General features: G+C 39.1%; 1 protein-coding gene across 3 annotated transcripts in view; it reads left to right on the forward strand.

Moving 5' to 3' along the window:
- The window catches only part of ITPR2 (inositol 1,4,5-trisphosphate receptor type 2), a 269,515-nt gene that overhangs the window by 103,369 nt on the left and 146,744 nt on the right, over window positions 1–19,402 (forward strand). For all 3 annotated transcript variants that reach the window (XM_075113616.1, XM_075113625.1, XM_075113634.1), the window contains 8 exons: window positions 5,108–5,301; window positions 7,997–8,129; window positions 9,061–9,118; window positions 10,651–10,816; window positions 12,784–12,957; window positions 17,667–17,756; window positions 17,910–18,035; window positions 19,226–19,348. In XM_075113616.1, the coding sequence (XP_074969717.1) occupies window positions 5,108–5,301; window positions 7,997–8,129; window positions 9,061–9,118; window positions 10,651–10,816; window positions 12,784–12,957; window positions 17,667–17,756; window positions 17,910–18,035; window positions 19,226–19,348 (1,064 nt within the window). The remainder of the gene's footprint in view (window positions 1–5,107; window positions 5,302–7,996; window positions 8,130–9,060; window positions 9,119–10,650; window positions 10,817–12,783; window positions 12,958–17,666; window positions 17,757–17,909; window positions 18,036–19,225; window positions 19,349–19,402) is intronic.

Raw genomic sequence — 19,402 nt, forward strand, 5'->3', positions numbered from 1 at the left:
CCAGCCTTTCAGGCTGTCCGGTGTGTATTCACATACAGCTACTGCACAGTTCTCTGCACTGTTTGTGAAATACCTAAAATGCTGTGAGTACTGGAGAGCAAACTGAGGATGCTGCATAGCAATTGGCTAGGAACAATTTGAAGAAAAGGCATGAATTGCCAGCTGCCTTTGACAGTTGTTTTTCTTTCTGAATATGGTATTTTGTCACTTACCATCCGTACTGTGTTACATAGCAGATCGTTGTTTACTTTTATATTTTGCTTTTAGAGTTTTTGCAACCAGTAAATTACTTATAAAGAAAATATGTTTATGTAGAAAATGAAGTGTCAAATTATCCACTGTTTCGATTACTTGGGTGGTTGTTATTTTTTTCCCATAATTGACTCCTCTGAAAAGTCTTTCTTCTCAGAGAGGCCGCTGTGTTGTCAATTGTGCCAAATTGTATGAGATTATGTGCTACAGTTTTGTGACAGAAACTGATATTCATTAGGAAGTTGTGATCACTGTAATAAAAAGTAATGAAAAGGAGACGCACAGTTGTCCTTTGAAAATTGACAAGCATTCTCTTGTTTCCTCTTTTTTCAGTGCCTGTCAATCTCCATCTCCTTTAAATTACCACTTATACATACAGTGATTTCACTCTTCCACTGGCTAACCTTGTGAGATTGTACATTCAACAGGGGGCATTTCTAATGGGTCCACTGCTTATGGAAGGTTCTTGGCATCTGACTTGTCTCGGCAGAGGGAGAAGCAGAGAGGAAGAACTGGGGAGAGGAGGGGAAAATTGGAAAAAAATGGAAGAAGATTCATGGAAGTTGCCTTGCATTCTTTTCCTCTGTTGGTCATTCACAGCTCTGAGCACTCTTGCAGTGCTTTGCTGGTGAGAGAAGTGGTTGGTTGCACTCACTAACACCTTACAACATTGCAATGACCGTTACCTCCTCCCTGCCACACTTTTCAACCAAATATAAATGTTAATAACTTGACCTCAAAGAAGACAGCAATGATGGAAATCAGCAGGTTAAGCGTGGCAGTACCATATGAAGGCACAGCTCAGGCTTCTCTTCACAGTTCTCTAGTAAAGTAACTTAGCTTTAGTAGCACACTAAAGTGATCAAGGTTCACATCCACTTGCTCTCTCTCCTGATTTAGCTCAGTTAACTAGCTGAGGCAGTAAGTTAATTTTTCCTTGGGCATTGGTATTCAGGAAGCAATTTGCAGCTGTAACTAAGATCAGAGCTCTGTTATTTTAGCCATTGTGTGCGCATATACTAAGAACTTAAATCTCTTTTATTGAGCCAGTTTATTTTGTCTTGCATTGTTGCAGGCTTAGCTGACATGCAGTCAGTCACTTTTTAAGCCGCAGTAACCTTTCTGCATGCCTTACCTCAGAGACTCATGCCCTTTCTGCTGAGATAACTGTATTAAAGTGAAGAGAACACAAAAGCATAGTGAGAAGAAACAGCTCACTAGCAAGACTTCTGCTGGCCCCTGATGTTTGTGAGTGAGAGATTTAAATCCATGCTTAACATGGTCTAGATTTCCAAGACTGGACACATAACACTTAGCACCATGAGTGCTGATTACTGTGAAGAGAAGCTACTGCCCACTCTCTATGTACACGAATGATCCTTATGGCTTCTTTTGAAGAATAGAGCAGTTCCTCCCAGTATTGAGATGCAGTCAGCTGCTTTGTTGCCATGCATGAATGTGTTGGTTGACTGCTGTTTACTCCTAAGAGATGGTTACATTCAATCAGCACCCTACAAAACATAGTTGTTAAAATCTTTCCTGCAAAGAATGCTGAATTGCTCCAGTTGCTGTATTATTTTCACTCTGGGAGTGTTCTCCCCAACCCTGCTCTGAGTTAATTGAAAATAATGGTCAGCATCAGGCAGTTAGTTAAAAAGTTTTCCAGGATGGATTTACTGATGACACCTTGTCTTACTGTTGTTATTGACAGAAATAATGCAGAAATATTGAGTCACTACCCATTTCAGCTGTAAATACTAAACTGGATTAAGTAGGCTTATCTCTCACTAAAATCCTTTCCTATGCATTCATGAAATAGTTTGAAATGGCAGTGATAATAAATGCCAACTTAATCCTCCTTTGCTTTCCTGCCTCTATCTGTTTATACCAGTCGCATGAGGGTCACTAGTAAAGGAATGTTGTGGGCAGGGAGTTTATCCTTGTTACCAATGCTGTTGGGAAGCAGCTTCATAGCTACCGCTCACTGGTTTGTACCATCTTTACCACTGGTGTTCTGTGGGTAAGGGGAAAGGACAGCAGTCATCTAATTTCTTTTTACTTCCTAGATGCTTTTTATAGGCTCCATTGTCACATCAGCTGAGTGCCTCCCAGTCTTTGTTATATCAGGCCTCTCACTGTCCTTTTTAGAGATGGAGAAAGTAGTCTCCCCATTTATGGAGGTGGTCCTGAAATGCAGAGAGAGTGACTAATTCCTTGGTCACAGACGGAGTTGAATCCCATCCCCTGCAGAGCCTGTGCAGCAACCCAGTGATAGCTGAGAAATAAGCAGGCTGTATACTCTAGGGAAAATCCTAGCTTGCTTTCTCCAAGAACATGAGGTGGTCCACCCAAGACGCTGTCTGACTCCTTGTCCAAAAGACAGTGTCTTTTTCTTAGCTTTACACCAAGTGGACTTCTGTCTTGAAGGGCGGGCAGGAACTTTTCAAGATAAAGTGGAATTTTTCTGCCTCATTTGGTACAAACTGCAGTTGTATCTAGTTTTTTAAAGAATATCTTCTGGACTTGTTCTAGACTTAAGTGGTTTAATTATCAGCTGGTAACCCCACTGACTTAAGCTGTTTTATAAAGAAGTCCTGAGCTTTCCAAATAGCAGTGCCTCTATTTATGTTCACGTCTATACAACTGAGTGAAAGGGATTTTGAAAACATTTTGTGAGAGAGAGGATGATGACTTCTCAACTGAGGTGTAGAGCAGGGGTGTAAGAGGCCACGAAGCAGCTGCACAATCTATAGGTCTCATTGTGGGCTTATCAGTCAGCATTAAGGACAGGATGATTTATTTAGGACAGGTCATTTATTTCATGGTTTGAAGATGAAGATGATGCAAGAAATCAGTTTAACTGAAGCTACTTTAAGGGTTGAAGGTCCTCCACTCAGCTTTACATGTGTGTACTGAATGATGGTCAATGCAAATAAATGTTTAGTGCACTGGGAGAAAGGGGGTGTGGAGGTGGGGAGAGATATCTTTACCATATTCCCCAGTTGTTTTATTTGATCTGAAAGGAAAATGCACCATTTTCTTTTTGCTGCAGGAAGGTTATTTGGAATGATTTTATATGCTTTATACTGGTATAAGCAGTTAGGAGAACTTTCTGCGCCTGCCTAATGTGAGGATCTAGCCCTTAGTTTGACTTATAGTTTTTTTTTTTTCCTAACATCATGCAAAGTCAGAAATACATTTTCTCCCCCCCCCCTTTGTAGGGACTTGGAAGTATTATTTTCAAAAGACCAATTCAGAGTGATCGCACACCACACCAGATGCCAAATGGGACCTCAAACGTGACACTAATCTGCCTCATTCACTTTGAAAAAGCAAATTCTTTGTGTGTTTTCCTTTTAAAGTTAGGGCTGAAGGCATCCTCTTTCCCTGCATGCAGTACTTGAGCTCTATGGATTGAAGAAAGGAGGGCATAAGAGGAGGATATTGCTAACAAAATAAAATATAGCTTTGGCTTTTTACAGCAGATTATCTGGGAAGAGGGTGTCTTCAGTGTGAGTAAAACTTGTCAGCTGCACGGTGATTAAAGTGTACTAAAAGACATACAAGAACTATTGAGGCTTACCTCAGCAAAGCTACATTTCCTCCATTCTTTTGTTTGCCTTTGGTGTAGTCTAGGTCTTGGCACTCTTTCTGCAAAGAGATGCTATCATTCCTTTCCTTTGCTCCATTCATTCAGATCTGTGCCTTGCAAGAAAGGAAACTAATTCATGTAGTTAGGTAGCACAATACTCTCGTTCTTTCTTCTCCCCACCTTTGGAAGAAGATAGCCATTGATTCACCGAGATACTTTTCAAATCAAAATTCACTATAAAGACTGACCAGTATAATCTGTGGGAGCAGATGGTATTTCTTGGTGGATTTTACTGAACTGGCATCATTGATAGGTTCCACTGCAACTAGACTGGACTGAAGTTTTTTGCCATGAGTGTAAAATAATTTTTTCCCCCAGGTATAACTTACGAACGGCACTGTGATGACAGATGATAGTTTGACCTTCAGTACAGCCTTCATGGCCTGACATTCTCCTGGGACTTTTTGAAGGGGGATGGTTGACTAGTTGTATCAGCTGGCTTTGGTTTGTGGCCTGTCATTTGGACCACATACAGAGATTGATCGGACTTGCACAGCCTCAAATCTTTACTCTCTCTTAGTGTGACATATCAGATACTTCAATAGACTCCTTCCAGATTCTGCAGTGCCAAAAGCAACCTTACTGTCAAGCACATATATTATGTGCAGTAGTCATGGTGAAGACATCAGTGGGAGTAGGCATGGAAAATGAACTCCTTCCACGTGTCTAAAAAGCAAGGTCGTAAATTGCAGCAGTAGAAGATATTAAGGAAATAACAATAAAAGTTTTCTAACAATAAACATAGTCAAGTTACTGGAATTGCTTGCCTAGGCATGTTGTATAATGTGGGATATGCAACGCTTAAATATTCTTAGAAACAGGTGAAACAAACCTCTTTCAGAAATTGTTTTATATGTAGGTAATATGCCTTCAGACAAAGGAGTGGATTAGGTGATCTACTGAGATTCCTTTTGCTCTACTTTTTATGATTTCTTGAACATATTCGCAGAGCTGTGGAAAGCTTTTGGCATCTTTTCCACCTGTTGCCCTGTAAGAAATGATCTTTGGGAAAATCGGTGTAGAAAATTGTCCCCAAAACATTGGGTAATTTAAATGAATTCCTTCTCCTGAGTTTTGACAGGAATTGATGGCTTATTTTTCAATATGCCTGTTAAGACTGTAAAGGGGTTTGATGACATGGGTGTATGCTTTGCAAGCAAGCTTTACTGCTGGCAAATATATATGTGTTTGTTTAATGCATAGGAAACAATGTTATGAGGACCATCCATGGTGTAGGAGAGATGATGACCCAAATGGTACTGAGCAGAGGATCTATATTTCCCATCAGTGCACCTGATGTACAGCCAAACATTCACCCAAGCAAGCAAACCAGCACCTCAGACAATGAAGATGTGATCGTAATGGACACCAAACTGAAAATCATTGAGATTTTGCAGGTAATAATAATTGGTGGGATAATACGTAGCAGCCATTTCACAGTTAGAACTTGCTGCTATGTGAATAAGTAAACGTTACTTGCATCCTTAACTATTCCCTGGGCTGATTCTTGTAAAAATAAGACCTTGATATGAGGAAGAATACTATTCTGTGTGAACAACAGTGCAGTTGTGATCCTCGCTCTGTTACACCTACTTAATTTCTGAAGGAAGTAAATGCTGTAGAAAGTCTGTAACTGTGAAAAGGCAGAACTTGTCCTTTAGTCTGTCTCACTAATGTTTTCTGAAGACAGTGTGTCTGTTTCCAGTCTCATTAACACTGATTTTACACTGGGGTAGATTATTTGACTTTATAGTAGTTTGGTGAAGGGCAGAATTGAACCTAGACCCACTGAAGTCACGTAAGGCCATGCAGCACTTTTGAGGTCCATTTCAGATTTCCACTGTTAGATTGAGAATAGTCTGTGGGCTGCTATGATTTTTCTCCCAGCTGAACTGACAAGCTATATGACAGTAGCATGCCTCCTGAGATATAATTTTCACTTTGTGCTATTAGTAAGTGAAGTGGCACACATTTGTTCTGTATATCAAATCCCAGTTTCTGCAATACTTTTGCCCTGAAGGAATGTTTCAGTGTTTTCTATAAATTCTGTGGATCTATCGGTACCATTGTTGCTTTTGAAGGATTCCATTTGTTCTGACTGCTTATAAATTATTTAGATTACTTTAATTACTCGTCATCCGAAAGACTATCAATTGTGAGAGTATCCGCAATACTGCATACTTTGGTTCCAGAGCTCCTTTAGTTTAAGGCTTATGGTGAAGGGCAGATTGTTATGAAGTTCTATCACCTAAATAATACCATTCACGTGCATTACTTCTCACTTTCAGTTGTTTTGTGACTGAGTTTCTCTCCATACTGTCTTGCTCTGCTGGTTGATGCCTAGGAGGATGTTTCCAGGACACCAACCTTGTCCTGTGCATTCCCTGTCTGCTCACAGGCAAGAGAATCACATTCTGTCTCATTCTTTCCTTTTTCACAGCACGTCCAGTGCAAGAGTGCCTGGGATTGGAGAGCATTTAATCTTAATTGGTCAAATTACTGCAGATTAGCACGTTGTCATATGTTGGGTGAATCACAGTAAATGTGCATATATATGACCTTAGTTCACAAGAAATACAAAATAATTCCGTTTCGGTTAACATGCAATGAAGAAGGATTAATTTAAATCGTTTTACCTTTTATTACTGTGCTATTACCCTAAAAGGCCAGTAAGAATATTTTAGATTTATTGTATTATCATGCAAAACTCCTACAGTGGTGATTAAAACTATTCTATTCTAAGAAATAGTTCAGTTTATAACAAATTAATTCTCAATATATCCTCTTTATTCCTTTAAGTAAAAACATTTTTTACTTAACAGTTTCTATTCTGCCATCATCCAGAATTGAACAGATGGCCTGATAGACTTAGTTGATACGCGTGGACTTGGGAAATTTATTTTTAGAAATCTTGCTTGTGCAATTATAGGGTAACTTGATCATGGAACCAAAGTAAACCTGCCTTTTTACTTCTTTGTTAGAAGATTTTAAAGAAAAGATATTGTTTGTTAAATTGACATTTTATTTACTTTTAGGTGGCATAGCCCTAGCCAAATCTTATTACAGTACCCCAGGTCTGGGAAGCTTGTCTGACTTTAGTTAGAGATCAAAGAAACAGGTTGCCGCCATTTGCTAAGTCATCACCTGTTGCCTGAGTCTTGGTAACTTAACATAGGTCCTTTATCCACACTGATTGTAAAATATGTTAAATAATCTTAAACCTCTATCACTATACACTTACATTTACTGTGGGCAAGGAGCATAAGTGTGGGAAACACTGAGACTCAGGTGATGGGCAGTCAGTTAGTGAAGTGTCAGATGTATGTGTGTCAGTCCTTAAATTGGTACTAATGTCTACAGCCAAGTTATTTTCCTCACAATTCCAATATAAAAGCAGCACTTCCAGATTTGAATTAGGATTTTTCCTGTATGAGTTTCCAATTTTGCAGCTGAGGAGCAAAAGGCACCGACAATTAGAAGAAAGCAGTGAGTTGAGTGAGGGGGATCCCTGCTGCCATTACAGTGGTAGCTTCCAAAGCCAAACTTCTTTTTTGCCCCATGCTGGCAACACTGTTAGGAGCTCATGAAGAACATGCTGCTAGCGATCAGCTGAGGATATGAGGAGAAAACAATGTAAAAAAAGACAACACCAGGCTTGTGCTTCACTGCTGCATTGCTGCCCTTGGCTGTCAGACATCTGAGGGGGTAAGCCCTGAGCCTGTTGTCTTTACTCTCAACCCCACTCCACTCCATATCTTCATGAGGCATTGGAAGTCCAGCTGAAATATGAAACATGGGTTTGGATGTACTCATCTGGCTCACAGGCAGTGAGGACAAGGCAGCATGCTGGAGCCCCTGGACAAATCCAGTCTGCTGTTTAGTATTCAGTTAGAGTTCTCAGTATGTGTCAGGATGGTTGGAGGGACAAAGGAATCACAGAATACTGATGGATGTAATGGAGCTTTTTTTTTTTTTTCCATGGACATATGTACTTAAAATAATCATATATCTCTGTACATTTCACCACAGAAAAATCTATTCTGTATTGCTAAAGGCAGAAAAAAAGTCTTATTTTAAACTTTTTTCTTGTAGTTTATTCTCAGTGTTAGACTGGACTACAGAATATCCTACATGCTGTCTATCTATAAGAGGGAGTTTGGGGAAAACAATGAAAACGTTGATAGCTCTACAACATCCCCGCCTGACACACCAGGGATTGCCTCAGGTAAATGTTGCTATTGTATTGCAATGTAAAATAATTCTGTGTAGAATACTGCAAGCAATGAACTTGACTACACCAGAAACATGCATGCTGCTTAAAGTTGAAAAGCTTGTGGAAAAATTAAAATCTTAAGCAAAGCAAAGATTTTTGCTGTCCTGTCCTCCTCTAAAAAAAAGTGATTCCTTTTTCCCATGGTGAGAATTTATTATCTTATTTGTACTCTTCCCAAACCACTGCACGATGACAAATGTATTGGAGGGTAGGCCATGTAAAAATGGTTGGGGTTGGATGAGGACAGATGTAAGTGAGGTAAATGTGGTATGGGAATGCAGTGGCCTTCTAGGGAGCGTTCCCATGGACACAGAAGTGCTCCAAAGGCTGACAGCTGTCTGCCTGACCACCCTCAAGTAGGGGAGAATTGCTTTAATTGAAGGTGCTATATAACAGGGGAGACTAAAGGGGACTTAAGTCTTAAGTAATAAGGTATATTAAAGCTATTAGAAGCAAAATGGTGGTGTGGGAAATGATTTGGCTTATGATAAACATTCTAAAGTTCATGTGTCTCATTTAGCTGCTTTGTGGGGGTTGGCTGATCTAAAAAAAAATATGTAAATTTCATATTCTCTGTCATTTATGGGTCACTGGTGGTGGTTTGTACAGCTCCTAGCACCAGGGGGCTCTGGTTCATCACTACAGTTTGGCTCTCCCTCAGTAATAGTAATACACAGTTTAACTCTGCCCCTTGTCCTGTTTCTTCCCTACTACAGAATTTGTTATCTTGCAGATAACAAATTTTGCCTAGTCGAGGAATGCATAGTTAGACCTTTACTTGATAACATTGACTTTGAAGAGTAACGGAGTTCTTTTTTCCTGTGCAGATTGAACAATTATCACAGGCTTTTTAAAATTTATTTTCATTTTGATTGTTTTCCAGCAATCGTTCCTGACATAGATGAAATTGCAGCTCAGGCTGAAACCATGTTTGCTGGCAGGTAAGTTACCGTGAAGTTTTATCTCTCTGTATCCATGTCTTTGTTCATGTTGATATTTTTCATGGACAATCTCTGTTTATTCTATGTGTGTTTTCATACCTCTTCCTTTGATGACTACTTATTACATAGACAGAAAAGTGCCAGAGGAGACCTGGATTTCAAACGGGCAAACAGCCCAGGGGGTATGGATGGCCATGGGATTGGAAATGACCCCGTTATTCTTAGCTGTAAGAGTTGGTAGAAAGTTTTTGACTTGTTTCCAAAGGCAACTGGGGAGTGGTGTACAGGTGTATTGGGCTAAAACACACTACTTATTTTTCTTAAAATGCCTCACATGGGTGCTTTTAAAGAAAGACCTTTTCTGGTGTACTTCATGCCTGTAGCCCCAAATTTCTTGGATGAGTAGGTTACTGTTGACCCTCAGTATTTCCCATAGATTACATGACCAGTTGCTGTTGCACCTGGTCTTTGAAGTTCTTAAGAAAGTTATGTCAACAATCATCTCCCTCATATGATTCCTCAAATCAACTGTTGACCGCTTGCCATCATCTTCCAGACCACCAGAGGCCTGTAGATCACAAGTTATGCCTGTATTGGTTTGGAAGTTGATTCAGCTACACTGTGAACAAGACCAAAAAAAAAAAAAAAAAGCACAGAAAATATCCATACTGGGGAGTTACTGCCATTATCACTATATTGGTTTAATTTTTTGGGTATAATTCTAATTATACTAGTAAAAACGAATTCCATTTAGACAAGGCCATAGACTTTAAATTTTTTCTTGGAGCTAGGGAGAAGGATCCACAATATAGGCGTTCTGATCTTTCCTCTTACAGTCCCTTATGCGTTCTCAATCTTTACCAGAGAGCGCAATGCCTCCAGTCCTCTCCCTGAACTTCCATAATGTAAAACAACACATAGCCCTTGGCATCTGCATCTTTAAAATGAACAGAGAGCGTGAATGGTTTCTTGGAAACATTATTTCTGCTTTGATATGTTAAGTGTAAATCTGCTTTCTGCTGTTCCAGATTATAAATATTATTCCAGAAATACGATGCTTTTGGCAATTCTTACTATTTTTGAGCTTATTTTTCCTTAAATTAAATTTTAATAGAAGCTGAAAAGGGAAGGAGTGAAAAGAAAAGGGCCAAATTAATCTCTGATGAAATGCTGTTTATTTCTAGTAATTTGGATTGGGGATGAGCTTGGCACAATTTATCCAAGCCGTAAATTAATGTTTTTGCAATATGGATTTTAATCACAATATTTGACACATTTCATACATATTTACGTTCATTCCATAGTGTCCATTCTGCTACAAGATTGCTGCAACGGCATGTAACTGTAGGACTGAAGTCCTTATAAAATATGTTGAAGTGATATTTATAGTTTCCATCCTGTGGCATATTTGATTTGGTTTTAAGGGCTCTGCCAAAGGAAGATTGTGTGTACAGGCTTATTTATGTCAAAAGCTTTTGTTTTTTCTTATTTATTTTGCTTTATTTGGTCCTTTTTTCCCATTTCTGTTGCAGAAAGGAGAAGAATGCGGTTCAGCTTGATGATGAAGGGGGCAGAACTTTTTTACGGGTCCTCATTCACCTCATCATGCATGACTACCCTCCTTTGCTCTCAGGTGCACTGCACCTGCTATTTAAGCACTTCAGCCAGAGAGCAGAAGTTCTGCAAGCATTTAAACAGGTATGGATGAGCATAGCTTTATTCCAGGAAACTGACTGTGGAGAAAGTCTTTCCAAAGTAACCTTATCTAAACTGCTGTTTGTGGCATGACAGCGTTATTTCCTTAAAGGTCCAAATTCAGCAGACATTTTTTTTTCATTAGTGTTGAACACATGTGCTAGTGTGTATTATAGTTGTGCACCCAGAAGTAGTTATTTTTGGCATTGCATTCATTACTGAAAATGTAGCTCCATGGTGACAGCTGGGATGCACAGCGAGACATGATGTAGTGATCCCTCAGAGACAGAGTTGTTAGCCCATGTTCTGCAAGCAGTGTAATGGTGTCAGCAGTAAGACTTCCCTGTCTTCAGGGCTACCTAGGCTGGTTATAAAGCTCTCTTGTTATTCATGTGGTGTTTCTAGTTCTAATTCAGGTGACTTGGCATTGTGCTCCACTGCATGAGACAGATAGGCCCAAATAACAGGAAGGGAGTAATAGACCCAGACCTCTTTTCAGCTTTTATTCTTTCTGTTTGATAACAGTGCATGTGCAGGCTCCGTGTGTCAGTGGATTAGGATGGGGAGATCTGATGTCATGGGGCTGGATGACAGAGACATTTGTTACGTAACCCTATATAACATATGTTGATAAGACCATCTGATGCTTATTTCAGGAGTTTGATAGCGTGTTGTTTCATCGTTATGTAAGATGTGGAGGTTTCTCTTGTTTAAAAACAGATGAATGATAAAGACCTGGAAAGCTTTTATTTAATGTTTTTGCAGCGTAGCATAAAGGCCTCCAACCAGATCGTGAAAGTTAGGCCATGCTGGTTAGTTGCACAAATAGCTGTTATTCCCAGGTAAGCAAGGGTTGAGTAGTTTAGCACGGCTTCGTAAAGGAAGGAAAAGGCTAATTGACAAGTAAACAAAAAAGACTAGAGAGATCATGGAATATGAATATCTGTGGATGAGCAGCATTCATAAATTCTGTAAAATAACAAGATTTTACTAAGCTAAGAAAGAAGATGATGAAAACTTTATATTACAAAACAGTGAATATTTGCCTGCAATTAGTGATTTCTTCTTTTTAAAAAAAGAATGTCCCTATCAGTGTTCTTATCTGCCATGTGACTGTAGTCTTTTACATAAGCGTGATTTCTTAATAGTGCTTATTGATTTATTGTAAAGATTATTGTTAGGTTTTTTGTATATTATTTTCATTAATAATATTGGGAGAGCAAAGAGCATTACAAAGAAAGGAAATGTGTAGATCGTGCTAAATCAAGAACTACAAATAACAGTGAAAAAACCCAGATAATTTTGAGCAGTACAGAAAAAGAAGTGAGATTAATCTTAGTAGAGGCAACCACTCAGATGGTGGGAAATTACATGAACCTGAAAGTCAGTTCATGAGCTCTATTCAAACAAGTCTTTCTGAACTGGCCTAACAGTGTTGAATATATGTTATTTTTCAATATGTGATTATGGTGATGTAGGTGATCACTAAAGTCACTGGCCATTCTGACTTTTCTTTGGATGTCCTGATTCCTCGTCATATAATTTTCTTTTTTTTTTTTTTTTCTTTTTTCCCTTCTTTTGAAGTACTGTGCTGATGGGGTACACTATTTATAATTGTATTGTTTTAGTACTGTGAGGATCATAGTCACTGCATCAGAGCTAACTCTGAATAGAACTCAAGAGCTTGTAAATCTGTACTTGTGCTGAAAATGTTTTGCAGTGTATTGAAGAAGGCAGGAGAATGTTGTGAATAACTATCCTGTTTTGGGCAACTACAGTCTCCAGCTCTGTTAAAAGTTTTTGATGAATGGGGGCTAAAAAGCCTGCATGTGCTGTGTTTCAATTTCATAGGAAAGGTTACATAAAGCACCTGAAAAGAGGGGATTAGAATGGAGACTGTCAAGCAAATTACCTAGGCGTAAGCACTGGTGCTACTGCTGTAATAGCTTCACAATTTTCTGTATTTCCAGGTTCAGTTGCTGGTGTCTAATCAAGATGTTGATAACTACAAGCAAATCAAGGCTGATCTTGATCAGCTACGTCTGACTGTAGAAAAATCAGAATTGTGGGTTGAGAAGAGCAGCAATTATGAGAGTGGAGAGGCAGGCGACAACCAAACCAAAGGGGGAGAAGAGCCAATAGAGGTGGGTTTAAAGCCTTTGCTGCTAGAATTGTTTCAATATTGATAGGTAGTTTAATGAACAACTGCAGATTTGTGGTCTGATTAATGAAAGTGGCAAAGCAAGAATGTGCAGTGTTCTGGCTGCTTTCGGTGGCTGCATTCTTATGTCACAGAGCTGCCTTTCTTTCTGGCTAGTGAGCAAGCCACGGTGTACGGCATCACTCTGTGGCCAAGGAAGTAATCTAGGGATCACATGTTGGCAGCTGTGTTGACTTGCTGGAAGAAGGAAGGAGCAGAAAGAAGTTGCAGGAGCTGTTCCTGCAACTAGGGGAGAGGAGCACAATCAGACCCGTATTTTCAAACATCATGAGTAATCCACTCTCCATCAAACATAAGACTGACCTAAGAATATTGAGATTTTGTAGGCAAACAGACTTTTTTTTTCACTCTTGCCACCCCACACTCTTGGGGTATATCGTGATCTGAGAAACTTTAGGATTTGAATTGGGAACTATGAAGACCTGATTTTTTTCTTTTAAAAAATTAATTTAAATTTTTTATTTTGTTTTTCGATGAACGCTGAGGTCCTCATGTACGCACCAAACTCCAGTGTGAGTCTTTACGAAAATGCAAAATGTTGCAAGAGTTGCTATGGTTGAGGTTTATGGCATAATAATAGATAAAGCATGCTTTCCCACCAATATTTATTCCCACATTTCCATTTTCTTTAGAGGAACTGGGGAGAGTTGAAGAACTGCAATTTCTAACATAGCACTTTCCCTATACTCTTCCATGGTAGTCTCCCCTAATAGAAAGAAAATGAGCAAGGAAGCCACCAGGGGAAGTTTACTAGGACGCCAAGTGGAGATTATACAGCATTGTGAAAACAGTGCATTGAGGAAAAGAAAGAACCATTGAGAAGATACAGGTTGTTTGCAGATATCTATGATGAACACTTGGCCTTTCAGATGGGAAATCAGATTTTAGGTGGCTTCGTGTGGGGAGAAAATCCAGCACTTCAAGGGAGAATCCTAATTTCTACTTGTTGTCTGATACAACTTAGCTGAATTTAGTGGTGTCAGAACAGGGGAAGAATCTGGCCTTTATGAGCTAAAGTATGTGGGATTTCTTACTATCCTCAAGCATAGCTCTAGCAGGAAAGAAAAAATTCCTTTATGTATTTAATGAATGGAAAAGGTAATGGGGAAACAGGATACAGAATTGCAGCAGGATATTTACAATGTTTTTTAGATATAATACATTTTAAAAGTGTAATGAGATCCTTTTTATTCCTACACATAGCCCTGATAACAAAGAAACTCCAGGAAGAAGAGGCAAAACAATGTTTTTGAAACAGAAGCATCTCTAAATAGGATATTTTCAGTGGTTTTTTTTTTCCCACGAGGCATCGGTGGGTCTGTATAGGTTATCAGTGCTTCAGCAGATGCACAATATTATCTCTGGTGGATCTGAGAGAGTATTCTATCAGAACAGTAATATGTAATCTGCACAACTGGTTAGATCACCTGGTAGTAATTCCATGAGAGCTGTGCCAGGTTACAAAAGCTCAGAATCTTGTCCATTTTTCTTTAACAGTCAGGAAATGTTTTTACCTGGCAAAACTTCTTTAGATGGTCTTTGAGATCTTAAGTCAGATGTAAGAGGTGAGGTGCTGGTCATAATCTACAATGTGTGAAGCAGGTGGCTAGCTTCAAGCAGATAAACATCCCTGTGGAATGGATGCTGGGTATTCACTACTGAGCTGGATGAACCTCTAGGTAATATGCTTCATTTGCCTGTGCTTAATTTTTCCCAAACAACATTAAAGTGAGCACATGGGATTAAATTACATTCCAGAACAGTTTTATGTTAAGCCGTAGTTTCTGTCCTCACTGAAGCACATTGTAAGATAGTCACAAGAGTTTTAAAAAAGCAAATATTTTTTTGTCCTTAGCCTTCTGAGTCTTTTTGGGTAGTTGTTTCCACCTTTCTACCATAACCTGATGGGGCTAAACACTGGGGTTTTTTTTCCAGTCATGTGACTCCAGAGGTGGGATTTGTGGAAAAAAGGCCATGTTCTTCTAAATAAAGTATCCGGAGTTTTCCACAGGAAAAACTATAAATCTTACATCCATGCAGGATCATCTTGGTAGGAACTGGAGATCAGAGTTATAGGAAAGAGTTCTTGGAGTTAGGTCAGACATGAATTAGGCACCACATAGGGTTAGGAAGAAATGCTAAAACTGATGTCACAGAACTGAGCCTTACTTGAGAAGGGAAAAGCAGATAAAGCCTGTTTACTTGATTAGTTCTAGGAAGGGTGTTGAGTCTGTATAGATACCACGGACTATGGAAAGTGTGGTCTTTATTGTCCTGTCACTGGAGGACGCATTGGTGGTATAGCAGCAGAAACATAGCTCTGAGGAGGAGAAATAGTCTCAGTGGAAGGACTCCCAGGTGAAGCTGGAATACAGTGCAGTGGTGTTTATAGAGCTTCTCATCTTCACCATCCGCTAAGAAAGTTCAGCGAGGTTTCAAGTGATATAAACTTGCAGCACCCTTAAGCACCTTGCTGTCTTCCTTTTCTGGTCTGTGGCAGTTTGCTTTGGTTCTAGGAATGTTTAAACAAACATCTCCTGAAACAACATATATAGGTTGAGATTGTAAACTGAAATTTCTGAGAGTGCCCCTTGTGTCCCTGGAAATTAAATACAGCCTGTGGAGGGCAAAACTGTGCCAGCGTGATGCTGACTGGTGCCTTGCACAGCTGTCCTGCTGAGATGAGTGAGGCTATTTCAGCAGTGGGAAAATGGTTGGACTGAATGCTGGAATCTGGGCCTCGATTTGGGGGCTAGAAAGAAAGGATCCTAAGACTGATGCAGAGTGATATCCCAGGAATTTTATTAATAGAGAAAGTAGTTTGTTTCAGAAAATACCATTTCCTAAAGTTGGCGTACTCAGATGAGAACCTTTCTCACTGCGATCTCTATGACTCCCTGTCCCCTATGGAAAAATGTGACAGAGAATGTCTGTCATGGGGCGTAATGAGGCAAGATATGCAACTGAGTGTCTCTGGTATCCCAGTGGTGTGATTACCTTTTGATAACTACACCCCTGGCATACTCTTATGGGTTCAATAAACAGGTTTTTATTTTGTTATGAGAAAGGATAGATTCAGCAGTTTAATGCTGATCAGCACTTCCAGATAAGACATACAGTTCACATGGATTATAAAACTACTTTGATTGAGGAAGAATGCTGATAAAAGTAACAGGTAAATTAATCTTGGTTAACCCACAGTCCCAGAGCAGAGGAGGGTGGTTAATTATAGCAAAAGCCTGAAATATCTTCCGAAGTATTGATTTAAACAGCTAGAGAGAAGGCAGCATGCATACTAACAAACCTAAACAAATAAAAATCCACTGTTGTTGCATAGATCAACATGACCGTGCTGAACTGTGATGCTGACACTGTTATAAGCCGTTTCTGTGGCCAACTGGTGCAGCTGTTCTTGCCCTACTGGAAATTAAGACCAGATGGGGTTTATAGAACTCCTCATCTTCACCATCAGCTAAGAAAGCTCAGATTGAGGTTTCAAGAGGTATAAATGTTCAGATTGGTGTGCACATGTGTGTTTTAGCATATTTCTCTAGAACAGTAGGAAGTTTGAGGACGTGATGAAACTCAGAAGTGCACCTGTTTCGTTCTTTTTTTATGCTGTTACACTGGTTTGCATCCTTGTGGTTATACTGTGAGGCAGTCTCAAGATCTGCTAGTTTTCCTACATGCCTAATAATTTAAGTATCCAAAGTCCAATCTTTCAATTCTATATGTTTCCAGTTAAGAAGGGCTTACCTTTCTTACAATCCCTGCTTGTGCTCCTGGCTTTAGGACCAAGGATATGCTATTTGAAATCTGCCTCTCCCCATTTAACTTCTGGCAGTAGAAAAAAAACAACCCCAAACCCAAAACCAAACCACTGCCCGTATTCTAAGTGGCAGTATTTCTGTATATGTTCTTCCGTGTTTTGATTGAGATATGCATGGAAAGGCGTGTGGGTGTTGGCAGTTACTTGCTGACTTGATTTCTCTTATATGTCATACCCAGCTGGGGCTTTCTAAGAGCCAAGGCCCAAAGCATACGGCGTCATGACTGGCTGTTTCAGTTTAACATAAGGTTCTCATTTGTTTTTAAATCCTGTCCTCTTCATTGGAGGAGCATCTCTAATTTCCATGTGCTACTTCCACATACTGCTGAGAACCCCACCCTACTCATCTCAACTACAGACATCATCTTAAGCTCTTTCTCCAGACTTTTTAATGTTCACATACACAGACTTTGTAATCTTTCCAGCTGTTATAGAGATTTTTGGACCAAGTGATGGCTGTTGAAATACACTTATGGTCCCTATTCTCATAGTATCTAAATTCCTTGGGAAGTCTAGTCTGTGATAGGGACATGTTCTTTTTTAGGAAGATCAGAAGCATGAAGGCATAGAGTAATTGCCTCATTGTGTTGGAAATTTGAAAGAAAGGAAGGACTTGAATGTGAATCTTTTCACTCACCGGACTGGTGGATAAAGAATAAACAACTTGCTTTCTTTATTATCTGTGTTTTATCTGTTCCCTATGAGCTGCTGTAATACATCTTCACTTGCTGTTTATTTAATAAGTTAGTTCATGTTGAGGAATTTACAATAGATCTCCACTTGTTGTGTGTTCTTTGTTACAGGAGTCAAATATTTTGAGCCCAATAGAGGATGGGACCAAAAAACCCCAGATAGACAGCAATAAAAGCAATAACTACAATATTGTTAAAGAGGTTGGTATATCTGCTAAGAAACTTGCTTGACATACTTGTTTGATAAGTAGATTTAGTAATTATTTTGAAAGAATGTATTTTAGTTTGGTTTTGTGTGACATTACTGGTTCTTTGCTTGCTTGCATGCTTATTTATTTGTTTGTTTATTTACAGATTTTGATTCGACTCAGCAAACTTTGTGTTCAGAATAAAAAATGTCGGAATCAACAGCAGCGATTGCTGAAAAATATGGGTGCCCACTTGGTAGTCTTGGACCTTCTGCAGATACCTTATGAAAAGGTTATTCTCATAATTTTAGTGCTAAAGAACATGAACTCAATAAAAGGAAAGGCCTCAAAAGGCCTAAGAGTCAATGTGAATTTTTTTTTTTTAAACTGAATTCAGTCAACTCTGGTACAAACATGAAATGATGATGCCATTTTCTACCTTAAGAATAACGGGTTTGGGCCTAAGTTTAAATATGGCTGCCTGTATAGAACAGGTTTTATTAAGAACTTAATGTTTGCTGCCTTGGGTACCTGGATGTCACTGTGCTATCATCCCATTCCTGAAATAGGCAAACCTTAGATCTGCAGTCACTGCACAGTAAGAAGTATCGATTGAATGGAGCTCCTGGCAGGGTATCTGAATTCCACTGTTGGGTAGTGATGTGAGGGCAATCGTAGATACATAAGATGAATAAAAAGCTTTCAAGGATCAAGTCTGAAATAATTTCTTTGTTTCTGTGGTGGAAGCCTCTAACCTAGTTCCACTTGCAAGTTTTTCAGAAGATAATGTGATTTTGTACTGATTTAGTGGCACTGAGCATACAAATGAATGATCTAGATAGCCTTTTAAAGAGCACATCTTTCTAGATCTTATAGGAAGCATTGAGAGGAGATAAAACCTCTTCTGGCCTACATTTTCCTGAGTGTTACACATTAATGTCATCATATAGATACTGGGTTCAGCTGTCTTCAGTAAAATAGTGCTTATCTGTATAAGTGGTTCATCAAATCATACTTAGAATATTATATGAGAGGAATATAAAATGGTGATGAAATTAGATCTATATTTGTGTGGGAGTATGTGTATGAACATATATATTCATGTAGGTGTACACACACATGCACACATAAATATGTTTCCATATGTAGCTATATAAAAGTTAAAGCTTTTCAAAAGCTTATAATCAACGCAGGGTAGAGAGCTTGTTTTGAAAATCAAGTCAGTTAGCACTTTTTTAAACTAGGAAATAAGAAACATGCATAAGGAAATCTTACTTTGAGTTTGTGCTATTACCTGTGACTCCCTTTTGTCAATTTGATTCAGAGTAAGGTACAGCCACTAATGGACCCTGAAGGAAACGAGATCAGTTGCTTTTGCCAGAGGGAGAATTGGTTTGTTCCTGGCTGAATTAATGTTGTACGCTTTTAACAAGTATGTTTTAGGTACGTCCAGCTGATTTCGTTTGTCTTTTCTTTCTGCAGAGCGATGAAAAGATGAATGAAGTTATGAATTTAGCCCACACTTTTCTTCAGAATTTCTGTCGAGGAAATCCTCAGAATCAAGTTCTGCTCCACAAAAATCTCAACTTGTTCTTAACTCCAGGGGTAAGTGTTACATTTTAAGGAGAATATTATAACTGGAAGTAAGATTGGTCTTGC

The sequence above is a fragment of the Phalacrocorax aristotelis genome, chromosome 1 (assembly GCF_949628215.1).
Source record: "Phalacrocorax aristotelis chromosome 1, bGulAri2.1, whole genome shotgun sequence".
Taxonomy (NCBI): Eukaryota; Metazoa; Chordata; class Aves; order Suliformes; family Phalacrocoracidae; genus Phalacrocorax; species Phalacrocorax aristotelis.